The sequence below is a fragment of the Oncorhynchus masou genome, chromosome 3 (assembly GCF_036934945.1).
Source record: "Oncorhynchus masou masou isolate Uvic2021 chromosome 3, UVic_Omas_1.1, whole genome shotgun sequence".
Taxonomy (NCBI): Eukaryota; Metazoa; Chordata; class Actinopteri; order Salmoniformes; family Salmonidae; genus Oncorhynchus; species Oncorhynchus masou.
Genome location: NC_088214.1, coordinates 8,671,434 through 8,697,396, shown reverse-complemented (window position 1 = coordinate 8,697,396; position 25,963 = coordinate 8,671,434). Strand labels below are relative to the sequence as shown.

Genomic DNA, 25,963 nt, shown 5'->3' with positions numbered 1-25,963 from the left:
ACTGACTTGCCTGGTTAAATAAAGGTAAAATAAAAAAATAGTTACAGTTTTGACTAAAATAGGTTTGAAAATCTATGGTAAAATGACTTCAGAGTTTGAATAATATGTCAATATTGCACAATGCAGATGTGCAACAAAGCTCCTAAGAGACTTACCCAGAAAGACTCACAGAATAAGTCAAGAGATATGACGACTGTGTGAAGGCACTAATTGAGTGGTAAGAGAAGAGGATTCTTTTAATGCCATTTCTGGTCTCTCCCCCCCCCATCTTTGAGTCGAGAGAGCGATGACACTGCTTTCATATGGTGGATTCGTGTTAAGACCCGTTTCCTTTTTCCACATTTTGTTACGTTCCTTATTATTATGTAAATGTGATTTCAGTTTGTTTGTTTTTTTTTACACATTTGCAAAAAAAATTTTTTTTTAAATACTACTACAAATCTCTTCTTGCTATGTCATTATGGGGTATTGTGTGTAGATTGAGGAGTGGGAAAAAAACGTGTAATCCCTTTTAGAATAAGGTGGTAGCATAACAAAATGTGTAAAAAGTCTAAGGGGTCTGAACACACTACATTTCCTGTGTCTGAGTGTATAGCACTCTGTCTTGTGTGTAAAAGCCTGGGCATGTCTGGGCCTCACTCCATTTACATCTTACCATTAACAATCACAGCTCCAACAGGGGCTGGGCACAGAGGAGTCTTTCACACAGACATCTCTACAGTACATATGTACACACAGCCCCCTGGTTGCTCTGGGAGACCAGACATTGGGCAGTTAAATATTTTAATTTGTTAACTCAATTAATGTATTACTTACTAGTAATTATTCTGGTCTGCATCCCAAATTGCACCCTATTCTCTATAGGGCCTTATTCCCTACATAGGGAATAAGGTGCCAAATTGGGGGGCGGGGGGGCTGGTCTCATGCGTATAACCTATTTTCCATGTTCTCCTCGTTATCCTCTTTCCTTTGTTGTTGGAACCAGCGCCGTCTATCGAGGTCAAGTAGTGAGACAAGGGAACAGCAGTCTGTGTGTTCAGACGGTTGCCTGACTGCTTGGCTGGAGTGCGTATGTAAACTAGCTGCAGTTACAATAAGCTCCTTCCCCTGACCGTGCCCCTGACTGAAAAACAGGGCAGGAGCACTGCTCGGTGTGGAGGTGACATTTCCCTAGTAACTCTTAAAGATTCTTTCCATAGATGGGATGGTTTGAAATAATGTAGTGACTCTCATCCAGAGCTATGAACAGATTGTTTTTACAGAAGAGGGGAAAGAAAGTTTGAGAAAAAAAAAAAAACTGTCAGAGCAAGAGAGCAAGCAAGAGGGAGGCAGGCCTTGAGGGATGAGGGAGAGAAAGAGACAAGGGGGAGTGGGGGGAGAGAGAGAGCGAGAGAGGAGAGACACTGAGGGAGGCCCGACCTAGCGTGTGATTGGCTGAATAGGTGGGTTGTTCCAGGCTGAGTGTTCCGTTCAGTGGAAGTTATGCAAGGTCAAAGTTAGTCTCACCCAAGAGGAGAGGAGTGCCGCGGGGGAGGAGAGGGGATTTCATAACATGCTGCTGCATGAGGGTTTTTGCATGTCTGAGCATTATGTAGAGAAAGACAGAAAAAAATATATAGAAATTATATATATACATACATCTATCTATCTATATATAATAAAATAAAGAGAAAGGGGAGGCTGACCGAGACAACAGTAGGAACCAGCTGTCCTAGACTGACCCACCCCCTCTCCTCCCTTCACCCTGTAGCAGCTCAGCCTTTCCCCTGGGCGGCTATAATTAAGCAATAAGGCACGAGGGGGTGGGGTATATGGCCAATATACCACGGCTAAGGGCTGTTCTTATGTACCACGTAACGCAGAGTGCCTGGATACAGTCTTCAGCCGTGGTAGATTGGTGATATACCACAACCCTCTGAGGTGTCTGGACACAGCAATTAACTGTGGTATATTGGTGATATACCACAACCCTCTGAGGTGCCTTATTACTATTTTAATTACTGGTTACAAACGTAATTACAGCAGTGTACAAAATGTTGTCATACCCGTGGTGTATGGTCTGATATACCACGGCTGTCAGCCAATCAGCATTCAGGGCTCGAACCACACAGTTTATAATACACTCCTAGCCTTAGCTGTCTGTCTAGATTAATACTCTAGGCTCTCTTTCCCTCCTCTCCTCCCAGACAGATCCTTATCGGATCGTTGCAACACTTATTTTGTTACCCTCTTCTAAATTGGGCCCAAGGGGACATTGACTGTTTAAAAGCACGTGTGTGTGTGTGTGTGTGTGTGTGTGTGTGTGTGTGTGTGTGTGGGGGGGGGGGGGGGCTCTAGACACACTGTTTGGGAAGATCCATTCTAGAACCTTGCAGAACCTATGGATATAAGAGTAGAATCATTAGAACAATAAAAGAGGATAGTTATGCAAGTTAGTGAACACGAGCAGTTCTGGAGATGTGTTTGAGGAGAGCGAGAGCCCGAGGAGAGAGAGCGAGAGCCCGAGGAGAGGAGAGAGCGAGAGCGCGAGGAGAAGAGAGAGCGAGAGCGCGAGGAGAAGAGAGAGCGAGAGGAGAAGAGAGCATGAGGAGAAGAGAGCTAGAGCGCGAGGAGAAGAGAGAGCGAGAGCGCAAGGAGAAGAGAGCGTGAGCACAAGGAGAAGAGAGAGCGAGAGCGCAAGGAGAAGAGAGAGCGCGAGCGGAGAGAGCGCAAGGAGAGAGAGGAGAGAGAATGAGAAAGAATTTGAGGAGAGAGACTCGTCTGTGGTAATGTAAGTCACTGGTCTGTGGTAATGTAAGTCACTGGTCTGTAAATAGAGGAAGACAGAAAAGCAGCTGTCTGCACCGCAGCTGCCGTCTCGGCCCTACCGACACACACACACACACACACACACAGCTCTCAGAACAAAATGATATGTAAATGCTCCCAGCCTCACACACATTCCTAACAAGCACACAAGTGTCCTTTTATAATCTGAAAGTGTGTATATTAGGACACAGAGTCCCTCCAGACAGACTAGCAGGTATTTCACAACCAGGCCAAGGAGTCACGCACCGAGAATATCTGCCTTTAATTCAGAGAAGACAAAACCTCTCCAACCACCCTATCGGTCTGTGTGTGTGTGTGTCTCAGAGGGAAGTTCAAACACTCGTCATCCTCATTACCTCATTGTTTTAGACACCAAACACACACACACTTACGAGCTGCCAGTTTAGTTATCGTCATCTTTTATAGTAGAGCCGGGACGATACCAGTATTGCAAAACAGTACCGTGGCAAGAAAACAAAACAGATTTAACTTCTTTAGGAAAAAAAGCCCTAATGTTGGAAAGAAACGTTGTCATTCATATATTTATTTTCCAAAATATAAAAACACACAAATTTAAATAGATCAGGATTTTAAAGGATCAAATAGTTTGGTCTGCTTCGTGTTTTCATGCTGGTATCGTCACCGACCTATTTTAAAGCATAAGTCTTATCTCAGCAACGTCTCTATTGACACTCAACGCTGTATCATTACCAGATCGTTGCTGTACAAGTTGTTGAGAAAACAATTACGTGACTATTCCATTGTTGAAATACACGTCAGGGTCACAATTTGATAACCTGGTTCTTCATATTTGGTGTGAACAAATATGACAGTCCAAGTTCAAATTTCAGTTAAAAACTTGGTCAGTTTAGGCCTCCCGAAAAGCACAGCGGTCTAAGGCACTACCATCCCACCTGCCCATAAGAAGTTAAAATAAAGTAAAGTGGTGATCCTGACTGACCGAAAACAGGGAATTTTTACTATGATTACATGTCAGGAATTGTGAAAAACTGAGTTTAAATGTATTTGGCTAAGGTGTATGTAAACTTCTGACTTGACCTGTAGATGGGTCTGACCACCATTAATCAAATAAGAACTGTCTCATAAATCAGGGTTATTTTAGATGATATATAGTCACTGAAACAGATTGTGTTTTTGGGGAAGAACATTGTTTGCATCTATGAGCTAGCTTGCTTCTATTTTTTTTTTTATGTATTCATGACCAGCACTGTAGGTGTGCGAGACAACTTCACCAGCATCATAGCATACGTATCAATGAATCGTTGTGACATAAGACATATGAGTGATAGTTATTACACATTGATTACACTACGTTAAAAAAATGATCAACGCGTTAAATTATGTGAGGTGCAGTCATATTCAGGTCCTGATTGATCAACAAGCTTATTTGACACGTCTCTTTTGACAAGCAAACGGAGTTCCACAGAAATCCTTGTTGGGAATGAAATGACTGAACAACGAAACAGCACAGCAAGTATGTGAAAGAAATAGGTTGAGATTATGTTTTACTGATAATGGGGACATGTATAAATGCCAACAAAATATCATTTTGGTCAGTGTGGTGTGTATTTAACGTTTATTTATCTAGGCAAGTTAGTCAAGAACAATTCTTATTTACAATGACGGCCTACCCCGGACGACTCTGGGCCAATTGTGTGCCGCCCTATGGGACTCCCAATCACAGCCGGATGTGATACAGCCTGGATTCAAACCAGGGACTGTAGTGACACCTCTTGCAATGAGATGCAGTGCCTTAGACCGCTGCGTCCATGTGTGTGCGTTAAGAATTCTAGTGCAGTTAAATAGTTAAAAGTCCGCTCAAATTTTAAAAATCAGCATCGTTTTTTGGCAAGGAAAATATTGGATATCGTATCGGCCAAAAATGTCATATCGGAGCATCACTAATGACTACACTATAGGCACAATGGATCAATGAAGAGACGAGACCGTGGTTGTGTTCAGTACAAATCATTGCAGCAAAACACTGAAGCAAAAACGCCAAAATTAGAATTTATTGGATAAGTTCTGGTGGCAATTGTTCCCCATTTGGTACCTACTGAATACAACTAAGGGCCTTGACTCCTGAACACTCCAATACGGATATGGAAACAGCAGCCTTAAGGGAAAAACACACTTCCAGTAGCCTCACAGAATCACACCCCCCCCCGATCAGTGTGTTAGTTTAACCCTTACTTCTCATCAGCCAGCCACTGTTTACACAGTGTCAATGTGCACATTGTAACCCAGTCCAAGGGTTTCCAGACACACACACAAAGCTAAGCTCTCTCTCTCTGAAGGCATGTTCTCCGTCACTCCATAGGAAAGTACACGACTAAGGGCCTTGACTTCTCAACACTCCAAAAAGGATATGGAAACAGCAGCCGTTGGGGAAAACAAACTTCCAGAAGTTAAGTCTCGGTCCTCACCTTCTCAAAAACCCATTGGAGGTCAGAGGGAGGGGTTGAGGGTTGAGTACGAGAGAAGTACGCAATTGAGTAGGCTTGGGCGATATACAGTAGTATCTGGAAAAAGCCGGGGGATTGTATTTCAAACTATTTCATAATTGTATTTTTTATCAATTTGAATCTGTAGCTACTTTAAGTAAATACGTAGTCAACTTGAGATAGAGAACATTACGTTCATTTAAATCAGTCACATGATGTAACTTACGGTAGTCCCCAGTCATGTGATGTGGTGTTTGTTTACAAGCTAACAACGATAAGAGACCGGAGCCTTGTGTCACGCACAGTCGTGCAGCATGCACCAGGTGATCTAATTACAGTTTGCAATTCACAACCACCAGATAGCTAACTAGCTAATACATAATGCTAATAACTATCGAGCTAAGTGGTTAGCTTCTTCCAAAATCAAGCATTTGCTTGGTAACAGCAGAATCCCCTCCTGGATAAAGAACCTTGCCAGCTAGCATTAGTTTTGTGCGTGCAGAAAACTGAGTAGGGTTTGAGTTACTAGTACAGTACAGTGTTACATAATTTAGGTCAGAAACTGTACAAAACGGTCGCAATGCGGTCGTTAGTGTTGTCTAACTTAAATGCTATCAGGATTCCTTAATACTTGTTAGCCTTTTGGTAAGTGACTTTTTGGGCTTTGAATATTAGTACTTTTTTAAATAAATACTGCAGTCAACTTGTGCACTAGGTAATAAAGCATATTGCTTTCATCATTTCGCCAGTCAGGTAATTGTTTTATGACGCTTACGGGTACTAGTTTCCCAAAACAGCGATTAAATGTTATTGGTCAAATACATGTTTAGCAGATGTTGCGGGTGTAGCAAAATACTTGTGTTCCTAGCTCCAACAGTGCAGTAATATCCAACACTAAACCAATCGAAAAGTAAAAGAAGAATGTCATCAAGAAATATTAGGATGAGCAATGGTCGGACTCCGGAGTGTGTGAGAGGTACTTTTGTTCATGCATGTGGAGCCCCTACAAATTAGTGAATTTGGCTATTTCAGCCACACCCGTTGCTGACGGGTGTATACATTTTTGTTGGGCACACAGCCATGCAATCTCCATAGACAAAACACTGGCAATAGAATGGCCTTACAGAAGAGCTCACTGACTTTCAACGTGGCACTGTCATAGGATGCCACCGTTCTAACAAGTCAGTCTGTCTAGTTTTTGCCCTGCTAGAGCTGCCCCAGTCGACTGTAAGTGCTGTTATTGTGAAGTGGAACTGTCTAGGAGCAACAACATCTCAGCCACAAAGTGTTAGGCCACACAAGCTCACAGAAAGGGACCGCCGAGTGCTGAAGCGCGTAGCGTGTAATAATCCTCTCTCCTTGGTTGCAACACAGACGACAGAGTTCCAAACTGCCTCTGGAAGCAACATCAGGGCAAAAACTTTGTCGGGAGCTTCATGAAATGGGTTTCCATGGCTGAGCAGCCAGACACAAGCCTAAGATCACCATGCGCAATGCCAAGCGTCGGCTGGAGCAGTGGAAATCTAGTCGCCATTGGACTCTGGAGCAGTGGAAATGCGTTCTCTAGAGTGATGACTCACGCTTCACCATCTAGCAATCTGACGGAAGAATCTGGGTTTGGGGGATGCCAGGAGAACACTACCTGCCTCAATGCATAGTGTCAACTAAAGTTTGGTGGAGAAGGAATAATGGTGTGGGGCTATATTTCCATGGTTCGGGCTAGGCCCCTTAGCTCCAGTGAAGGGAAAGCTTAACGCTACAACATACAAGGACATTCTGTGCTTCCAAGTTTGTGGCAGCAGTTTGGGGAAGGCCTTTTCCTGTTTCAGCATGACAATGTCCCCGTCCACAAACTGAGGTCCATACAGAAATGGTCTGTCGAGATCGGTTATGGACAGCATCCGCTATGAGAATTCCTTAGTACTTGTTAGCATTCGGATAAGTGCGTTTGTTTTTTTTTTTTTTTTTTTTTTTTGGGGGGGGGGGGTTACTTTTGGGGAATAATGCTCCCCTTCTGTGCACTAGCGGTAATAATGTAGAACCCAGGATGGCACAGGCATGGAATGAAGGTATGGAAATCTGAATACAGCTCAACCCTACAATTTAGCCTCTCTCCCCCCTCTCTCGCTCTTCAACTTCCAGCAGGATGTGGAAACAGTGAGTCAGTCAGCGTGGTAGATCAGCAGGTGGCTGGGTTGTTTCCCAAAATTGCACCTTATTCCCTAGAGTGCACTACTTTTGACCAGGGCTCTGTGGAGCTCCCAGTCTAAAGTTGTGCACTGTATAGGGAATAGGGTGCCATTTGAGGCAGTCCCAGTCTGGAGGATGAATGCTAGCAGCTAGGGACTAGCCCTACAGTCTGTCCACTTCTCTCTAACTCACACACACACGGGGAGGGTTAGATAGAAGGGAATCCCAGTGCAGGGAGACTTCTGACACACTCCTATGTCCATTCTAATAGGGGGGGGAATAATGTCACCCTGGAGCAGACAGTCACATGCTTCCTCTACAACAGATCCTTTACAGGAATCTGCTCTGTGCTCTTTCAGAACAGCCCAGGTTCATGTTACAGCGGACCGCGAACGTGCGTGTACCACAACACACAGTGTCGTACAAATGTTGTAAAGTAGTCAACATTAAAATTCCACCAATCAGAAGACAGACAAAGATAGAAAAACAAGTTCAAACAACCAAGACAGAGAAAAATATATATACAGCACCATATATACAGCGCCCCCCCCCCCAGGCAGAAGACAGAACAGTCCTCCCACCCCAGGCAGAATACAGAACAGTCCTCCCCCCTTCAGGCATAGAGGGCAAAAAATAACCTTCACCTGAAACTGTCACAGACACGAGGACCTCTGATGAGTGAGACACACAGGGATGTGTCACTAACTTCCAGTTATTTGCAGCTCATTACAGAGACATTAGGGTCTCACACACCTTACGGTGTATCATGTGTCCTGCTGAAGGTGTGTATTAGTCTGCTCTGCAGTGGAGATGTGTCTGTGAGTGAGTGGCCCCAGGTCTGTCCATCTGATAGGATTCACAGTATTTTTCCTGTAAAAAAAAAAAAAATTGAGCTTTGTTTATATGAACCCCTTTTTTAACCCCATTCTTGCCTGTATACGTGTTTTATACCTCCCGTGTGCATGCCAGCTTGCCGGGGACGAGTGGTAGTAGTTTGCAGATGTGGGTGGGCATTTATTTTAATTGAATATACCCCATTAAAAAAAAAAATCCATTTGTCCGACAAACAGTGGCAGTCCTGTGTGCGAAAACAACTCGTTGATGAGAGAGGTCGAAGGAGAATGGCAAGAATCATGCAAGTTAACAGGCGGAACACAGACAGACAAATAACTGGCGCAGTACAACAGTGGTGCGCTGAATTCTAACTCGGAACGCACAATTTGTTGGTCCTTGTCACGGACGGGCTATTGCAGCAAACAACCACACCGGGTTCCACTCCTATCAGCTAAGACGCTGCTCCAGTGGGCACGCGATCACCAACACTGGACAATTGAGGAGTGGAAAAACATTGCCTGGTTTGACAAATCCCAGTTCCTGTTGCGTCATGCTGATGGCAGAGTCCGGAAGGATTTGGCGTAAGCAGCACGAGTCCATGACCACATCCTGCCTGGTGTCAACGGTACAGGCTCGGGGTGGTAATGGTGTGGGGAATGTCTTCTTGGCACACGTTAGGTCCCTTGAATTGATTCATGTTTCCATGTCCCGAAGAATTCAGGCTGTTCCGGATGCAAAAGGGGGGGGGGACCTGTTACTTGATGGGTGTATCTAATAAACTGGCCACTTAGAATAAAATAAAGAATATTTTTCCCACAGAACTTGTGTCACGGGAACGTGTGGAAATGCTGTCAAATAAAAAGTTATTTTGAAACAGAGCCCAAACCTACGGCTTTTTGACACACAATGCATCTCTCTCCTACCCTCACTGCACTTTGATAGGGAGCAGGCGTAGCGTTACTTACATTGTGTATTTACACCCTGATACTGATAGAAAATAATAGCAATCCTAACTTTCAAAAGCATGCAAGTCTCATGCTCATATTTCACAACCTCAACGGGCTTTTGGAGTTGCCTTTATGCAACCAAGAAAATAATAAAAGTCTACACTTGATTTAGGTTACATTATTGCATGCTAAATGTTTCTGAACAGACCTTGATGAGCAAATATAATCGATGAGCTATACCAACCCCCCTACACATATTTACCCAGCCAGAAACTAAATTAACCAAATAGCCTATTCAGTGAAACAAAAAAAAAAAAAAATCACATTGAGACAAGTCAGTGAAGTTAGGCTTTTGGTTGAGACTAGGCCTTTAAGCGAAGAGCAAAATAACCACTTGTTAAACTACGTAACATGGCAACATGTTCTAATAAAAGGAACCAACTAGACACGTCGATCATGAACATGGCTTTATCTCGACCAGGTCGCAGTTGTAAATGAGAACTTGTTCTCAACTAGCCTACCTGGTTAAATAAAAAAGGTGAAATAAATATTAAAATATATATATTTAAAATTCAATCACCCCAGCTGACATTTCCCAAGCCTAAACGTAGCCAATGACTGGCATGGTTCACCAACTACTTCGCAGACAGAGTTCAGTGTGTCAAATCGGATGGCTTGTTTTTCCGGACCTGTGGCAGTCTCTATGGGGGTGCCACAGGGTTCAACTCTTGGGCCAACTCTTTTCTCTGTATATATCAATGATTTCACTATTGCTGCTGGTGATTCTCTGATCCACCTCTACACAGACGACACCATTCTGTATACATCTGGCCCTTCTTTCTATGCTCTTAAATGATAGCAAAACTAAATGCTCGTCAACCGATCGCTGCCCGCACCCGCCCGCCCACTAATCTGGACGGTTCTGACCTATAATGTGGACTACAAATACCTAGGTGTCTGGTTAGACTGTAAACTCTCCTTCCAGACTCACATTAAGCATCTCCAATCCTAAATTAAATCTAGAATTGGCTTCCTATTTGGCAACAAAGCCTCCTTCACTCATGCTGCTAAACATAACCTCGTAAAACTGACTATCCTACCGATCCTTGACTTTGGCAATGTCATTTACAAAATATCCTCCATCACTCTACTCAGCAAATTGGATGCAGTCTATCACAGTGCCATCCGTTTTGTCACCAAAGCACCATGTACTACCCACCACTGTGACCTGTATGCTCTCGTTGGCTGGCCCTCGCTACATATTCGTCGCCAAACCCACTGGCTCCAGGTCATCTATAAGTCTTTGCTAGGTAAAGCCCCACCATATCTCAGCTCACTGGTCCCCAGAGCAACACCCACCCATAGCACGCCTTCCAGCAGGTATATTTCACTGGTCATCCCTAAAGCCAGCAGCTGCTTTGGTGGCCTTTCCTTCCAGTTCTCTACTGCCAATGACTGGAACAAATTGCAAAAAAATACTGAAGCTGGAGTCTTATATCTCCCTCTCTAACTTTAAGCATCAGCTGTCAGAGCAGCTTACCGATCACTGTACCTGTACACAGCCCATCTGTAAATAGCCCAGCCAACCAACTACCTACCTCATGTTTTGTTTTTGTGCTCTTTTGCACACCAGTATTTTCTACTTGCACATCCTCATCTGCACATATATCACTCCAGTGTAAATTGCTAAATTGTAATTAATTCGCCACTATGGGCCTATTTATTGCCTTACCTCCTTACTTCATTTCACACACTGTATACAGGTGAAATTTAAAAAATGTATTATTTTAAAAAATGTGCAAACGGATATTCAGTGAAAAATAAAAAGTGATTTATCAAGATGAGTCCTCACACTTTCCTTAAGCAGCCCGATGGCGCTGTCCAACTCAAAACGGTGTTGAAATTATCATCTAGTTAACCACACGCAGGTATAGGCTACTGCTTCAAATGTATTACATACGAGTGAGTGGATGACCTTAGGAGTTTCAGTAAGCAACAATTTGATACATACCTTCAAATTGCACTAAACTTACTTTATTCCAATATTTTCTTAATTTCAGTGATATTTATTCCCACAGTAATTCTTAAAATGGTTCCATCCAGTGATTAGGAAAACAATGAATGCTTAGTGGTGGGCTATGAGGAGACAGAAGTGACATGTCTCGCAAAGTCTACAACTGGCAGGAGGATGGTTAACTGGCGCTGCCTAGCAACCATCAAGAGTTTAAGAGGGCAGCGCGTGCCAATTCAGCCTCAGCATTAAGGCTGTTTCATACTAAGCTGTAGGCAGAACTTTACCGAAATGATTACTTTGAAACCGGCAATACCTTTCAGATAGAAAAGGTGGAGGTCAAGTTGACGAAAAAACATATTTGTATGAAAGAGAGGAGTCTCTCAGACAAACACAGAGGACAAGCCAAAGTGCGAGAGGGAGGGGAAGGAGGGAGGGAGGAATGCGGTTTGGGTGCTAGACTAGACACCAGACGGTATTTCCGGCACACACACACACACAAATTGAAACATATGGGAGAGGCTGGGCCCCTCTCCCTCCCCCTCTTTCTGCCAGACAAACACAGCAGACAGGGAGTGCCAAATGACTGTACAGCAGTGTTGTCACACCTGCACAGCACACACACTAGAAATACACAGACACTATAAAAACACTTGGGAGTCCATAGTCTCTTGTTTAACCCATAACCTGCCAGGCTGCATTGAATTCAAACACCAGTTAAAGTCAGGGTCATCTAACTAGTCAACTCTCCCTTAGTGAGCCATCATTAAAATGACAAGGCAAAAAACTAAGCCTACGTCCCAAACTAGACCCTATTCCCTTTATATAGTACATCATTTGTTTTACCAGAGCCCTATAAAGTAATGCGCTATATAGAAATAAAAGGGTACCATTTGTGACGTACCCTAATAGTCCAGTTTGATTAAGTAGAGAGGTCCTGTCATGTCATAGCGATGAACCAGTCAACAGAGGAGAAACCATCTAGAGCTTTGTTTTCAGCTGGAGTCGGCCATTTCTATGGGTCCTGCCGGCCATTTCTATGGGTCCTGCCGGCCATTTCTATGGGTCCTGCCGGCCATTTCTATGGGTCCTGCTGCTCTGCTCTCTCCCACTGTCCCTTTAAATTTATTTTATTTTATACAACAAAGAAAAACATATCAAAATATGTTTTAAAACTCTGCTCTGTAGAATCCTGTTTGGTTCTGGGCTTCAGTGAACAGCACTGGTGGTGATGGTAATGCAACTTGGGCATTCGCCCATGTACGGGCTTGGGTTGCCGGTTACTGCACACTCCAGTTCAGTGGTACGAATAAAGATCATAGGCTGTTTCCCCAGACAGATTGTCAGCCTAGTCCTGGACTAAGGCATTCAATTAAGATTCTCCACTTAAAATTTTATTTTAAAACCATAAACAAATTGAATGACAAAAATTACTTTGGAATGCTTAAAAGGTCATTTAAATAGGGGAGGGATGAACTTAATGAATCTAAACTGTCCCCCCTATCTTGCCCAGAGGTCAGAGGAAGCGAGGGAGAGTCCACTAGTCCAGTCAGTGCTCTTGCCTATTGATGGTTCTAGTGACCTCCAGCTGACCCGAAGGACAAATGATGCTCTTCCCCTGTGTGACACACACACTGCAGTGACCCAGAGCGGGAGACACCAGCTGGTCAGCAGTTAGCCTGTCCAACCCCACTCTGATCTACTACACCATCTTGACTTACCCCCACATTAGTGAGTTGCCCGTGTTTCCATGTATATGTCAGCGCTAGTGTTATGTTTCCACCAGGAATGTGACACTAAAACACAATCAACAGCAGCACATGCTACATACGTGTTTGACCAATAAAATTAGACAGTTGCTTTGTGAGAAAGTGCTCAAGTTCAGTTAGTCCTTGTTATGTAAATTTACATTTGTCATTTAGCAGACACTCTTATCCAAAGCGATTTACAGGAGCAATTAGGGTTACGTGCCATGCTCAAGAGCACAGACCTATTTTTCACCTAATCTGCTCTGGGATTTCAAACCAGCGACCTTTCGGTTACGGGCCCAACGCTCTTAACCGCTAGGCTACCTGCCATGCCAGCTGAAACGTACCCAGGGCCTGAGTTCGGCCCAGGGACAGAGCAGATCCGCCAGAGCCATGGCCCAGTGAGACACGGGTGCTAGTCCGCATACATGGAAACACAAAAGTCTGAGTATTTTGGGTAAACCACAATAGGGTATATCTCCAAAGAAATCTCACCATACGGGCAGCAGGAAGAATGTCACCTGTCCCCTATGTATCGTCTTACACACAGCAAGGGCTGGTTTCTCTAGACTCTACCAATGACAGTGCAACCACACTAAGTCGTCTAACGCAAACATATCTGTTCAGAAACACAATAAGAAGTCATTCGTTACTTACTTTGTCGCTGGGTCGGTTGTAGTGGAACTTGTCCTTCATGTCCTCCAACAGCTGTTTGAGCTGCGGCTCCTCTGCCGTTCCCAGGTACTTCCTCCCCAGCTGCAGGTAGCACGGCCATTTGGCCGAGTCAAAGCCCCAGTGACAGGTCCTCTTGTCCGGCGACTTGTGAGAGTGCATCACAAACTTCTGCGGAGAGAAGAGCAGCTGGCATTCCACGCACTGAATGCAGGGCGACTCGGGCTTGGCGTAGAATTGGGGAACGAACAGACCCTGGCATTTCCCCAGACACTGGTGCTCCACCTGGAAGCTGGCCTCCGTCTCCTTGAGGAGCTCCTGGCCGGGTAGCTTGGTGATGGGTTCGGAGGGGAGGACAGCCCCCGGGCGGAGGAGGGCGTTGCAGAGGCGTTGGGCGTCAGTTAAGGTGATGAGGCCGCAGGACGGAGCATTGAAGGGTAAAATACCCAGCACCTTGAGTATGTGGAGCTGTTCCCCGTCGCAGCGTGAGCAGTACACATAGAGCTCGTCGCACACGGAATTGATCTGCTGCAAGGAGAAGTGGCGCAGAACCGAGTTGAGCACCTGGGGGAGGCAGAGGCGCTTCTCCCCGCCGACGGCAAAGCACGAGATGGATTCTCCCTCGAGAAGGGAGTGGCTAAGTTCTGTGGAGCTGTCACTGGGCACCAGCAGGGGTATACCTCCCAGCACAGGAGGGGAGGGTAGAGGTGCCATGCCAGGGTAGGAAGCAGGGCCGGGGGAGGAGGATGCTTCGTGGCCAGAGCGGGCTGAGAAGGCTGCTGGGCCCCCCAGAGAGCGCGCGCTGCTGAGAGTGAAGGCTGCCAGCGTGTGTTTCAGCCCGGGGCTCAGGTCTAAAGCTTTTGCTCCACATACCTGGAACTCTCCCCTACTGTCCATCTCTATTGATCTAGTCATGCCTGGATCCACCTCCCGGTCCTGGGTCTGCTCTTCCCCAGCCTCCCTCTTTACTTTGGGGTTCCAGGGCAGGGGGGGCAGAGGGTCCAGGTTTCGGCGTTTCAGGTTAATCTCAGCCATCAGCCTCTTCTTAATGGGCACGTCTTCTATTCTCTCACGGTACAGCTGCTTCATGTTGCCCTTGAATGAGGTCAGGTCTTTGAATGGGGTTTTCAGACTCGTCTGAGTACTGGCCATGTCAGAGTTAGAGCTACGGATGAGTCTTTCCACTACCCCCTTCACTTGGATCTATTAGTCCCCCGTTGAGTAGTCTATGTGGGTTTTGTTAGTATCTTTTCAAATGTTCCAGATCTTCTGGTGTTCAGAAAGGTACATGGTGGAGACTGCAGTGTTTCTGTTCAGATTGTTGCGTCTAAGTCTCTGTCTGCTTCCTGTAGGGGATGGGAAAGGTTCAGGCGTTAACACAAACCAAGAGAGGAAACGAGGGGGGGGACTAATCCCCCCCCCCTCGTCGGTAAAGCTCTAACTATATTAAAATGTATTCCATGTGTAAAAGGAATTGTTAAAGACTCCAGCCACGCAAGTCATAGACAGTGCAAAAAAAAAAAAAAGTCAATGCAGATAGTTGAGAGCCTAACTCTCGACTCATCACATGCACGGCTGCTACCGTTTATCTATCCTGTTGCCTTGTCACTTTACCCCTACCTAGACGTACATATCTACCTCAATGACCTTGTACCCTGCACATCGACTGGGTGCTGTTACCCAGTGTTTATAGCCAAGTTTCTTTACTCGTGGTGTATTTAATTAATAGGCCTTTTACTTTTCTATTTTTTTTTTTTATCTCTGCATTGTTGGGAAAGGACGCGTAAGTAAGCGTTTTACTCTTAGACTATACCTGTTGTTTACAAAGCATGTAACGAATAACATTTTATTTGATAGAATTAGACTAATTTTAACGGCTCAACTGACCCATTGGGGGCCAAAAGGCAATTAGAATACCCATACCTCACCACCCAAACATCTCCCCATTCAGCTCTTTTCATTGAACCCTATGGGGCAATTAACATACTGTGTTTTCACCCAAAGGCAGTAAAATCACCATACCATTTCCAACAGAAAGTGCTAGTTTTGTCCAGTTAAACCAACCAGGTAGCAAGCCAACCAGTATATAGCTGGCCTCTCTGGCCCTCTCTAGGTCACTAAATACTGACACAAAAACAGTTCCCACCTGGTGCAGCGTAGTAACACATTTTCCCTGTTAAATTACTCAGCCATTTAAATACTTTTTACATTTTTTTTAATGAAAAACTCAGTTTTTTCCATAGTCCTCATTTACAGGCTTTTTATTGCGATTTAAACATGAGCTTGTTCAAGGTGTCAGACTAGAGGACTGTTGCCATCAACTGGGTCACTGAAAATTCATACCGAAAATTCTGGGGCGGGGCTTAGCGAAGGTTCAATCGTTACGTTCCTTGAAACGCAGTGTGATATTCAATGGGATGTTGAACATGGTATTTTCCCCACACCACAGAATCTAACTGTATTTAAAGCGCATAACTCCGACTTTAATAAAACGGTGTATACCTTAAAACGACCGTTGTATTAACAGTAAATACAGTGCACTGTGTTAACTGTAATCCACCATTAGGAAAATATATCTACAGCATTTCAGTGGAAACCTTCAACATTCGGCGACAACATTACAAGCAGCCTCCCATATAACTAGCTATAATCACATTGAGTGCTTGTGTGACAAATATCATCCATAAAAAAAAGGGTGACTGTCAAAGACAAACATACAGGGCAAAAATATATAAATACTGCATTTAGGCAGTCGGATGTCTTTAACCGCGCATAGTCAGTAGCCGTGTGCGGACGACAGTACAGCATTCTACCAGCAGCACCACTGACTGACATCCATGCAGTACCTACAGTGTACAGATCTTTCCACCAAAGGAAGCAACTATCCGGGTACAAAACGCGGGACTGCAGACCAGGTGGTCGTAGTTATTGTTAAAAATCCCATTCCCATAATTAAATGCAATAATACCGAATGCTTCACCAATGCAATGGAGAACAAGGTTCACGCGTTGACTTCCAACCCAAACGGATGTTTCCACGCAACACAAATAATATAGTTGTTTAGTTATTTTAACAGGGTTGTTCATATTAATATTTAAAAGACGTACATTTTCTCCTTAAAAATATATAAAAAAATAAAATAAAATGGACGTTGAGAGTCGAGGGTCCCTTCCCCTGTTTTTTCTCCTTGGTAGCTAACAAGGACAACGCGCACAGCTCCATTCATATTCATTTCCTCTCCAAACTCCCTTTCTCTCCCTCTCTCTCTCCCCCTCGTCTACAAACTCTACTTCCCCTCATCTGGCTCGCCACGGTCATGGCACTGGTATGCAGACAGCACTGATAATGACATTCACTGGCCAGGCTGCTGTCTAACACCCGACCTACAATTAATTACAAACTAACGTTAACGTCGTTAGCTATAGCTGAACAACATTCCGGTTTTAGTTAACGTTAGCTACACATTTAGCCAACACGTCTGAATACAACAAAACACAAATATACTAGCAATGTAAAGCTAAGGCTGTGGTGTATTTTACACCAACGAAACACGACAAAATAAGTATTTCGGAATATAAAACATACAATAGCGAATACTGTGGGTTAATTAAAATGTTGAGAGGGGGGTAATTACGGCAACATATGAGGACTGCGTAAGAGAAAACACCAAAGCCAATTCGATAAGCGAAAATCAATGTTAATTCGAGTTAACTTTAACTACAAAAATATATATTGAAGCCAGTTGGGCAAACGGGACTGGAGTTAGCTTAGCATGGCCCCTGACAACACACCCAACCGCAACGCTGTGTGAAGCCAAAGCCAGCTAGCCGAGGCTAACCTTTACTAGCGACCGCTTTGGTTAAAGCCTCAAATCATGGCTCCATTTCGGGGGAAAAACGTCAAATAAACAAAAATGAAAACGTGATAAATTACATATTTACATCAAGCGAATAACAACGTACAGAAACCAGTTTAAAAAGACTTGCCTGAATGAGGTCGTTTCGGCTTCTCTTCATTCGGTTCAACCGACCATCAACAAGCTACCGCTAGAAACCGCTAGAAACCGCTACCGCTCGGAGACATACAACGTCACAACACTACCTAACGATGATGAGACGTCACCCAGACTCGAATTGGGCATTTCACGGAAACTGTGCGGGGGTGTCTGTCTGCCTGTCTGTCTCGCAGTCTGTCTGTCAGGCAGTCTGGCTTGGTTTGTGTAGCACATCTGCAGTAGTAAGTGAGTGACTGAGAAAAAGAGAGAGAGAGAGAGAGAGAGACTCACCGACCATATAAATCCAGCCATATAACGATTTGTTTGGATTCCCATTCGTTCTGTTCTTGATGTCCTTGAGTCTAGTATATTTAGGTTACATATTAACTAAGGTTTATACTCTGTAAATGGCCCACTATTAAGAATATGTTCTATTTTAAACAATTATCTTATTATTAAATTATTGAAAACAATTATCAACATACACAGGCATATCTATACTATACCATATGTGATTTATAATATCTATTTGGTTCATATTGTTTTGGTTTATTTGTTATGTTTTAACACTTTGTTGATCTTTTCCCCAGAAACATCATGTCCTGGGGTGACATTCATTTGGCAGCTGATCACACCAAACAACACAATGAATTTGGTCTTTCAGTCAAGTTTGTAAACAAACGAAAGAAACATATGAAAGGTTGTTTGAGGATAAGAGATCAAATACAACACATCAAATCCATTTACCAAGCTGAGATCATTTTGTGAATTTTTAGGAAATTATGTTTACCTGCAATGTCATACCTTAGACCTGGCGCCAGTTAAAAGTCATAGCTGTGTGATTCACTCGCTGGTGCCTGTGATGAGAGAGGCGTAAGAGAGGTGGATTACTCACTGTGTTAATGAATGTGGAGTTTGGCTGAAATGTGTGACTTGTCTGGATTGATTGGACTCAGCGATGTCAGGCCCACTGAAACTGGGAGGGCAGAACACAGCGCCCTTGTTTTTTAATACATTTGTACATGAAATATATACAATATATTTTACACACAATTCATAATTAATACAAAAAATATATATAATAGATATGGGGAATCATCAGTGCCCCCTCAACAAAAAAAATGTAGGGCAGATTGTGGTCTCTGCTCTGACTGAGTTGATAATTAGAGATGTGTCCCAAATGGCAACCTATTTCCGGCCGACAGAGTCCACTATTTTGACCAGAGCCCTATGGTCCCTGGTCAAAAGTAGTGCACTATATAATAAAATAAAAAATAGCAAATAGAGTGCCATTTAGGATGCACCTATTAATGATTTACGCCTGTGACCAGGTTGCTGCTGGCTGGGGCTTCCTCAGACTCTGTCCTGTATCATGGATGAGTCATTGGCTTTTTTTATATGATGTGCGGAAAGGGAAGGGCTGCGGTGCTATGGTTTCTCTATCTACTGTCCATGCACTGACTACTACACCACTACCATGTTAGAAGGTGCTATGGTTTCAGCTCTATCTACTGTCCATGCACTGACTACTACACCACTACCATGTTTAAAGCCCTACCCCCTCCCTGAGAATCAGAAGGTGCTATGGTTTCTCTATCTACTGTCCATGCACTGACTACTACACCACTACCATGTTAGAAGGTGCTATGGTTTCTCTATCTACTGTCCATGCACTGACTACTACACCACTACCATGTTAGAAGGTGCTATGGTTTCTCTATCTACTGTCCATGCACTGACTACTACACCACTTAGAAGGTGCTACCATGTTTAAAGCCCTCCCATGTTAGAAGGTGCCTCCCTGAGAATCAGAAGGTGCTATGGTTTCTCTATCAACTGTCCATGCACTGACTACTACACCACTACCATGTTTAAAGCCCTACCCCCTCCCTGAGAATCAGAAGGTGCTATGGTTTCAGCTCTATCTACTGTCCACACACTGACTACTACACCACTACCATGTTAGAAGGTGCTATGGTTTCAGCTCTATCTACTGTCCATGCACTGACTACTACACCACTACCATGTTTAAAGCCCTACCCCCTCCCTGAGAATCAGAAGGTGCTATGGTTTCTCTATCTACTGTCCATGCACTGACTACTACACCACTACCATGTTTAAAGCCCTACCCCCTCCCTGAGAATCAGAAGGTGCTATGGTTTCTCTATCTACTGTCCATGCACTGACTACTACACCACTACCATGTTTAAAGCCCTACCCCCTCCCTGAGAATCAGAAGGTGCTATGGTTTCTCTATCTACTGTCCATGCACTGACTACTACACCACTACCATGTAGAAGGTGCTTAAAGCCCTACCCCCTCCCTGAGAATCAGAAGGTGCTATGGTTTCAGCTCTATCTACTGTCCATGCACTGACTACTACACCACTACCATGTTTAAAGCCCTACCCCCTCCCTGAGAATCAGAAGGTGCTATGGTTTCAGCTCTATCTACTGTCCATGCACTGACTACTACACCACTACCATGTTTAAAGCCCTACCCCCTCCCTGAGAATCAGAAGGTGCTATGGTTTCAGCTCTATCTACTGTCCACGCACTGACTACTACACCACTACCATGTTTAAAGCCCTACCCCCTTCCTGAGAATCAGAAGGTGCTATGGTTTCAGCTCTATCTACTGTCCACACACTGACTACTACACCACTACCATGTTAGAAGGTGCTATGGTTTCAGCTCTATCTACTGTCCATGCACTGACTACTACACCACTACCATGTTAGAAGGTGCTATGGTTTCAGCTCTATCTACTGTCCATGCACTGACTACTACACCACTACCATGTTTAAAGCCCTACCCCCTCCCTGAGAATCAGAAGGTGCTATGGTTTCTCTATCAACTGTCCATGCACTGACTACTACACCACTACCATGTTTAAAGCCCTACCCCCTCCCTGAGAATCAGAAGGTGCTATGGTTTCAGCTCTATCTACTGTCCATGCACTGACTACTACACCACTACCATGTTAGAAGGTGCTATGGTTTCAGCTCTATCTACTGTCCATGCACTGACTACTACACCACTACCATGTTTAAAGCCCTACCCCCTCCCTGAGAATCAGAAGGTGCTATGGTTTCTCTATCTACTGTCCATGCACTGACTACTACACCACTACCATGTTTAAAGCCCTACCCCCTCCCTGAGAATCAGAAGGTGCTATGGTTTCTCTATCTACTGTCCATGCACTGACTACTACACCACTACCATGTTTAAAGCCCTACCCCCTCCCTGAGAATCAGAAGGTGCTATGGTTTCTCTATCTACTGTCCATGCACTGACTACTACACCACTACCATGTTTAAAGCCCTACCCCCTCCCTGAGAATCAGAAGGTGCTATGGTTTCTCTATCTACTGTCCATGCACTGACTACTACACCACTACCATGTTTAAAGCCCTACCCCCTCCCTGAGAATCAGAAGGTGCTATGGTTTCAGCTCTATCTACTGTCCATACACTGACTACTACACCACTACCATGTTTAAAGCCCTACCCCCTCCCTGAGAATCAGAAGGTGCTATGGTTTCAGCTCTATCTACTGTCCATGCACTGACTACTACACCACTACCATGTTTAAAGCCCTACCCCCTCCCTGAGAATCAGAAGGTGCTATGGTTTCAGCTCTATCTACTGTCCACACACTGACTACTACACCACTACCATGTTTAAAGCCCTACCCCCTCCCTGAGAATCAGAAGGTGCTATGGTTTCAGCTCTATCTACTGTCCACACACTGACTACTACACCACTACCATGTTTAAAGCCCTACCCCCTCCCTGAGAATCAGAAGGGCTAGGGCAGTTTTCCTATAGGCTATAGGGAAATGTGTAATATTTCATATTCGACTCACATTATATACACTAGGCCAGGGGTGGGCAAACCTTTTTGCTCAAGGGCCAGACCGAGATTTTAAAATTCAATGGAGGGCTGCACATTTTGTTTTGGTATGATTTGTTTGTCAAAAAATCTATTTGCGGGCCAGAAAATTTGCAGGTATTGTGAAATATGATTAATTTTACCCAAATTAATCATCACCCCTCTCAAAATATATTTTTTTGTATTTTACTCAAACCTCCCATTGAATCTGGCCCACAGGCCCCAGTTTGCCAAACCCTGCACTAGGCAATCCCTATTTTCATTCGAGAGATCGGCAGTACAAATAGAAAATGGAATCCGCAGTAGGGGGAAACAACGCCACTGGCCACCCCACCATAGCTATTGTTTTTGTTGTAGAGCTGAGGAGCAGGAAAAATACAATTGCAGTACATATTGTGCTCTTCTAGCGCGGGTGAGAGGATGTCTGTGTGGGGGGGGGGGGACAGTGTTGGTTGTTTACAGTAACATCTTTGTTGTTGTAATATTGTGAGCCTTAAAGGAGTTGCCAACATTGGAATGTTCTGGTTTTCGGGCATACAGATATTTTCAACCTAACTTCCTTGTCTGTAGAAACCCGGATATGGGAACTCCGCTGAGGCGTTTCTGTTAAGCCTGACGCGTTCGGTTATAATATTGTAAAAAGGACGTGGCTGTTTACCAATAATGATTCCAGTTTCAATATAAGTACAGTGCCTTGCAAAAGTATTCATCCCCCTTGGCATTTTCCCTATATTGTTGCATTACAACCTGTAATTTAAATAGATTTTTATTTGGATTTCACGTTTTAGACATACACAAAATAGTCCAAATTGGTGAAGTGAAATGAAAAAAATAACTTATTTCAAAAAAATATTATTATTTTTTTTAAACGGGAAAGTGGTGCGTGCATATGCATATGGAGTCATCGTGTCAGGTAGTCCTGAGGCATGGTCCTAGGGCTCAGGTCTTCCGACAGAGAGAAAGAAAGAGAGAATTAGAGAGAGCATACTTGAATTCAGACAGGACACCGGATAGGACAGGAGAAGTACTCCACATATAACAAACTGACCCTAGCCCCACGACACATATACTACTGCAGCATAAATACTGGAGGCTGAGACAGGAGGGGTCAGGAGACACTGTGGCCCCATCTGATGACACCCCCGGACAGGGCCAAACAGGAAGGATATAACCCCACCCACTTTGCCAAAGCACAGCCCCCACACCACTAGAGGGATATTTTCAACCACCAACTTACCATCCTGAGACATGGGCGAGTACAGCACACAAAGATCTCCGCCACAGCACAACCCAAGAGGGGGCGCCAACCCAGACAGGAAGATCACATCAGTGACTCAACCCACTCAAGTGACGCAACCTCCTAGGGACAGTATGAAAGAGCTCTAGTAAGCTAGTGACTCAGTCCTGTAATAGGGTTAGAGGCAGAGAATCTCAGTGGAAAGAGGGGAACCGGCCAGGCAGAGACAGCAAGGGCGGTTCGTTGCTCCAGAGCCTTTCCGTTCACCTTCACACTCCTGGGCCAGACTACACTCAATCATATGACCCACTGAAGAGATTAGTCTTCAGTAAAGACTTAAAGGTTGAGACCGAGTTTGCGTCTCTCACATGGGTAGGCAGACCATTCCATAAAAATGGAGCTCTATAGGAAAAAGCCCTGCCTCCAGCTGTTTGCTTAGACATTCTAGGGACAATTAGAAGGCCTGCGTCTTGTGACTGTAGCGTACGTGTAGGTATGTACGGCAGGACCAAATCAGAGAGATAGCTCCTTTAGGAGCTGCAAAGCTCCACAGCAGAGATTGGAGTATGTATCAATAGGACAACTTTGAGCCATATACTCCACAGAGCAGGGTTTTACGGAAGAGGGGCCAGAAAAAAAGGCATTGCTTAAAAAAAAAAAACAAACACATTTGGTGTTCTTCATAAGGCATGTGGGAGACTCCCCAAACATATGGAAGAAGGTACTCTGGTCAGATGAGACTAAAATTGAGCTTTTTGGCCATCAAGGAAAATGCTATGTTTGGCGCAAACCCAACACCTCTCATCACCCCGAGAACAACATCCCCACAGTGAAGCACAGTGGTGGCAGCATCATGCTTTGGGGATGTTTTTCATCGCCAGGAACTGGGAAACTGGTCAGAATTGAAGGAATAATGAATGGTGCTAAATACAGGGAAATTATTGAGGGAAACCTGTTTCAGTCTTCCAGTGATTTGAGACTGGGACAGAGGTTCACCTTCCAGCAGGACAATGACCCAAAGCATACTGCTAAAGCAACACTCGAATGGTTTAAGGGGAAACATTTAAACGTCTTGGAATGGCCTAGTCATAGACCAGACCTCCATCCAATTAAGAATCTGTGGTATGACTTAGCGATTGCTGTACACCAGCGGAACCCATCTAACTTGAAGGAGCTGGAACAATTTTGCCTTGAAGAATGGGCAAAAATCCCAGTGGCTAGATGTACCAAGTTTATAGAGAAATACCCCAAGAGACTTGCAGCTGTAATTGCTACAAAAGGTGGACCTACAAAGTATTGACTTTGGGGGGGTGAATAGTTATGCACACTCAAGTTTTCTGTTTCTTTGTTTCACAATAAAACATATTTTGCATCTTCAAAATGGTAGGCATGTTGTGTAAATCAAATGATACAACCCCCCCCAAAAAAAAATCAATTTTAATTCCAGGTTGTAAGGCAACAAAATAGGAAAAATACCAAGGGGGGTGAATAGTTTCACAAGCTACTGTAAGAAACTACACAAATATTTTGAAGATAAATACACAACGCAGAGACAGAGTACGAGAGGTCAAAAGGACAAGAAGTAAATTGATTTAATGATCAATGGAAATAGTGTTTTTTTCTGTAATAGGGAATTATTGATCAATGGGTCAGAGACATGGGAGGAACTTGTCTATACAGTGAGCCTGAAACAGGATACTTGTTATTTGGCCATTGACCCAGTTGTACTGCAAGGACTTCTAATTGGTTCAACCACAGGCTAGGGCTAAGTTATAAAACTAGATCCTGTCCTTTTGTTCTGGGGAGATAATCACAGGAGAGATCCACTGGAGAGAACCACAGGAGGGCATCACTGAGGACAAGGGAGAATGACCATCTACCTCCCTGTATGATTTGTCCTCTTTGAATAAACCTATTTTCCTCCCCCAGATTTTCTTTGGGGTTTGTGTTATTGAAGAATTACATCAACTGCTACCAAAAGGAAATGTCAAAAGTTTAGTCTAAGGCAGATAGAGCTACTTACAACATCATTTAAGGTATTTGATTGTTTAAAGATGACATTCATTTAAACCTCAATTTGTTTTATGGTCAGTTATAAAAACATTTACATTTTTATAAGATATTTTTGTCCTAGCAATTAAAGATCTCTCTGTGATTTGTCCATGTCCTCACATATTTTCTCCCAAATTAAACCCAACTGCCCCCCCCAGCTGAGAGAGTATGCATCCGAAATGGCACCCTATTCCCTACATAGTGCACTACTTTTCCACCAAAGCCCTTTGGGTCCCTATTGGGAATAGGGTGCCATTTGGGATGATCCCTGAGCCTTGTCATGTAACTGTTAATCAGACGGTGGCTGTACACTGAGAGGCTTATCGAGCTGCCTGGGAGAGAGAGGACACGTCATGCTCCCTCACTGTCTGTCTGACGGTCTGACTCACACTCTGATGTCACAGCCTAATGTGCGTGTGTGTGCAAGTACGTTTCTTTTGTGTGTCTGTGTGTGAGCGGCATGATAAAGGTTTGATAAACGACCCCGGCCAGCACCTCCAGGCTGGCTCTCATACGACAGAGGGGTCAGCAGATGTATTGTGAGAGCATGAAGCCGTAGCTGTGTAACAGTGTACATTCTGTCTGAAACACAAATGGCAAACTAGTTCCTTCATAGTGCATACATTTTGATCCAAAGCCCCATGGGCCAAGCCTGGTCAACATTCTACCACATTATACAGTATAGGGATCAATTTGGGACACAGCCACTCCTCCTATCCAGCCACAGAGCACAAGAGACATTGATTTCTCTGTAATAACACCGCAAGCTGTACTGCTGCTGTGATAGAACATGTATCTCATGCGTACAATAAAATAGCCAATGCTGATTGTTCATTAGGTCCTAATAAACACAGAGCTGTTGGCTGAGGTGGTAGAGTATGGGCTCTGGGCAAAAGTAGTGCACTACATAGTGAATAGGGTGCCATTTGGCACATAACCAGTTGTTGTGGCTTCATGGTCAGAGGACTGGGAAAGGAAAAGAGAACAGAGTGGAGTTACTTGCGAGCACGTTGATGAACCTCTCTGTTAGCCTGGGCTCTGTGTCAACCCCTATTGAGCCTGACACTAAGTGTACCCTGGGGGAATAAGACGTAACAACACATTGTATCGCCAT

General features: G+C 44.2%; 1 protein-coding gene across 1 annotated transcript in view; it reads right to left on the bottom strand.

Moving 5' to 3' along the window:
* Positions 1-17,734, bottom strand: part of LOC135509480 (ski-like protein) — a 41,002-nt gene extending 23,268 nt beyond the window's left edge. The window contains 2 exon segments of the mRNA XM_064930183.1: positions 13,661-15,017; positions 17,658-17,734. Of these exon segments, the coding sequence (XP_064786255.1) occupies positions 13,661-14,827 (1,167 nt within the window). The 5' untranslated portion in view covers positions 14,828-15,017; positions 17,658-17,734.
* Positions 17,735-25,963: the final 8,229 nt, after the last annotated feature.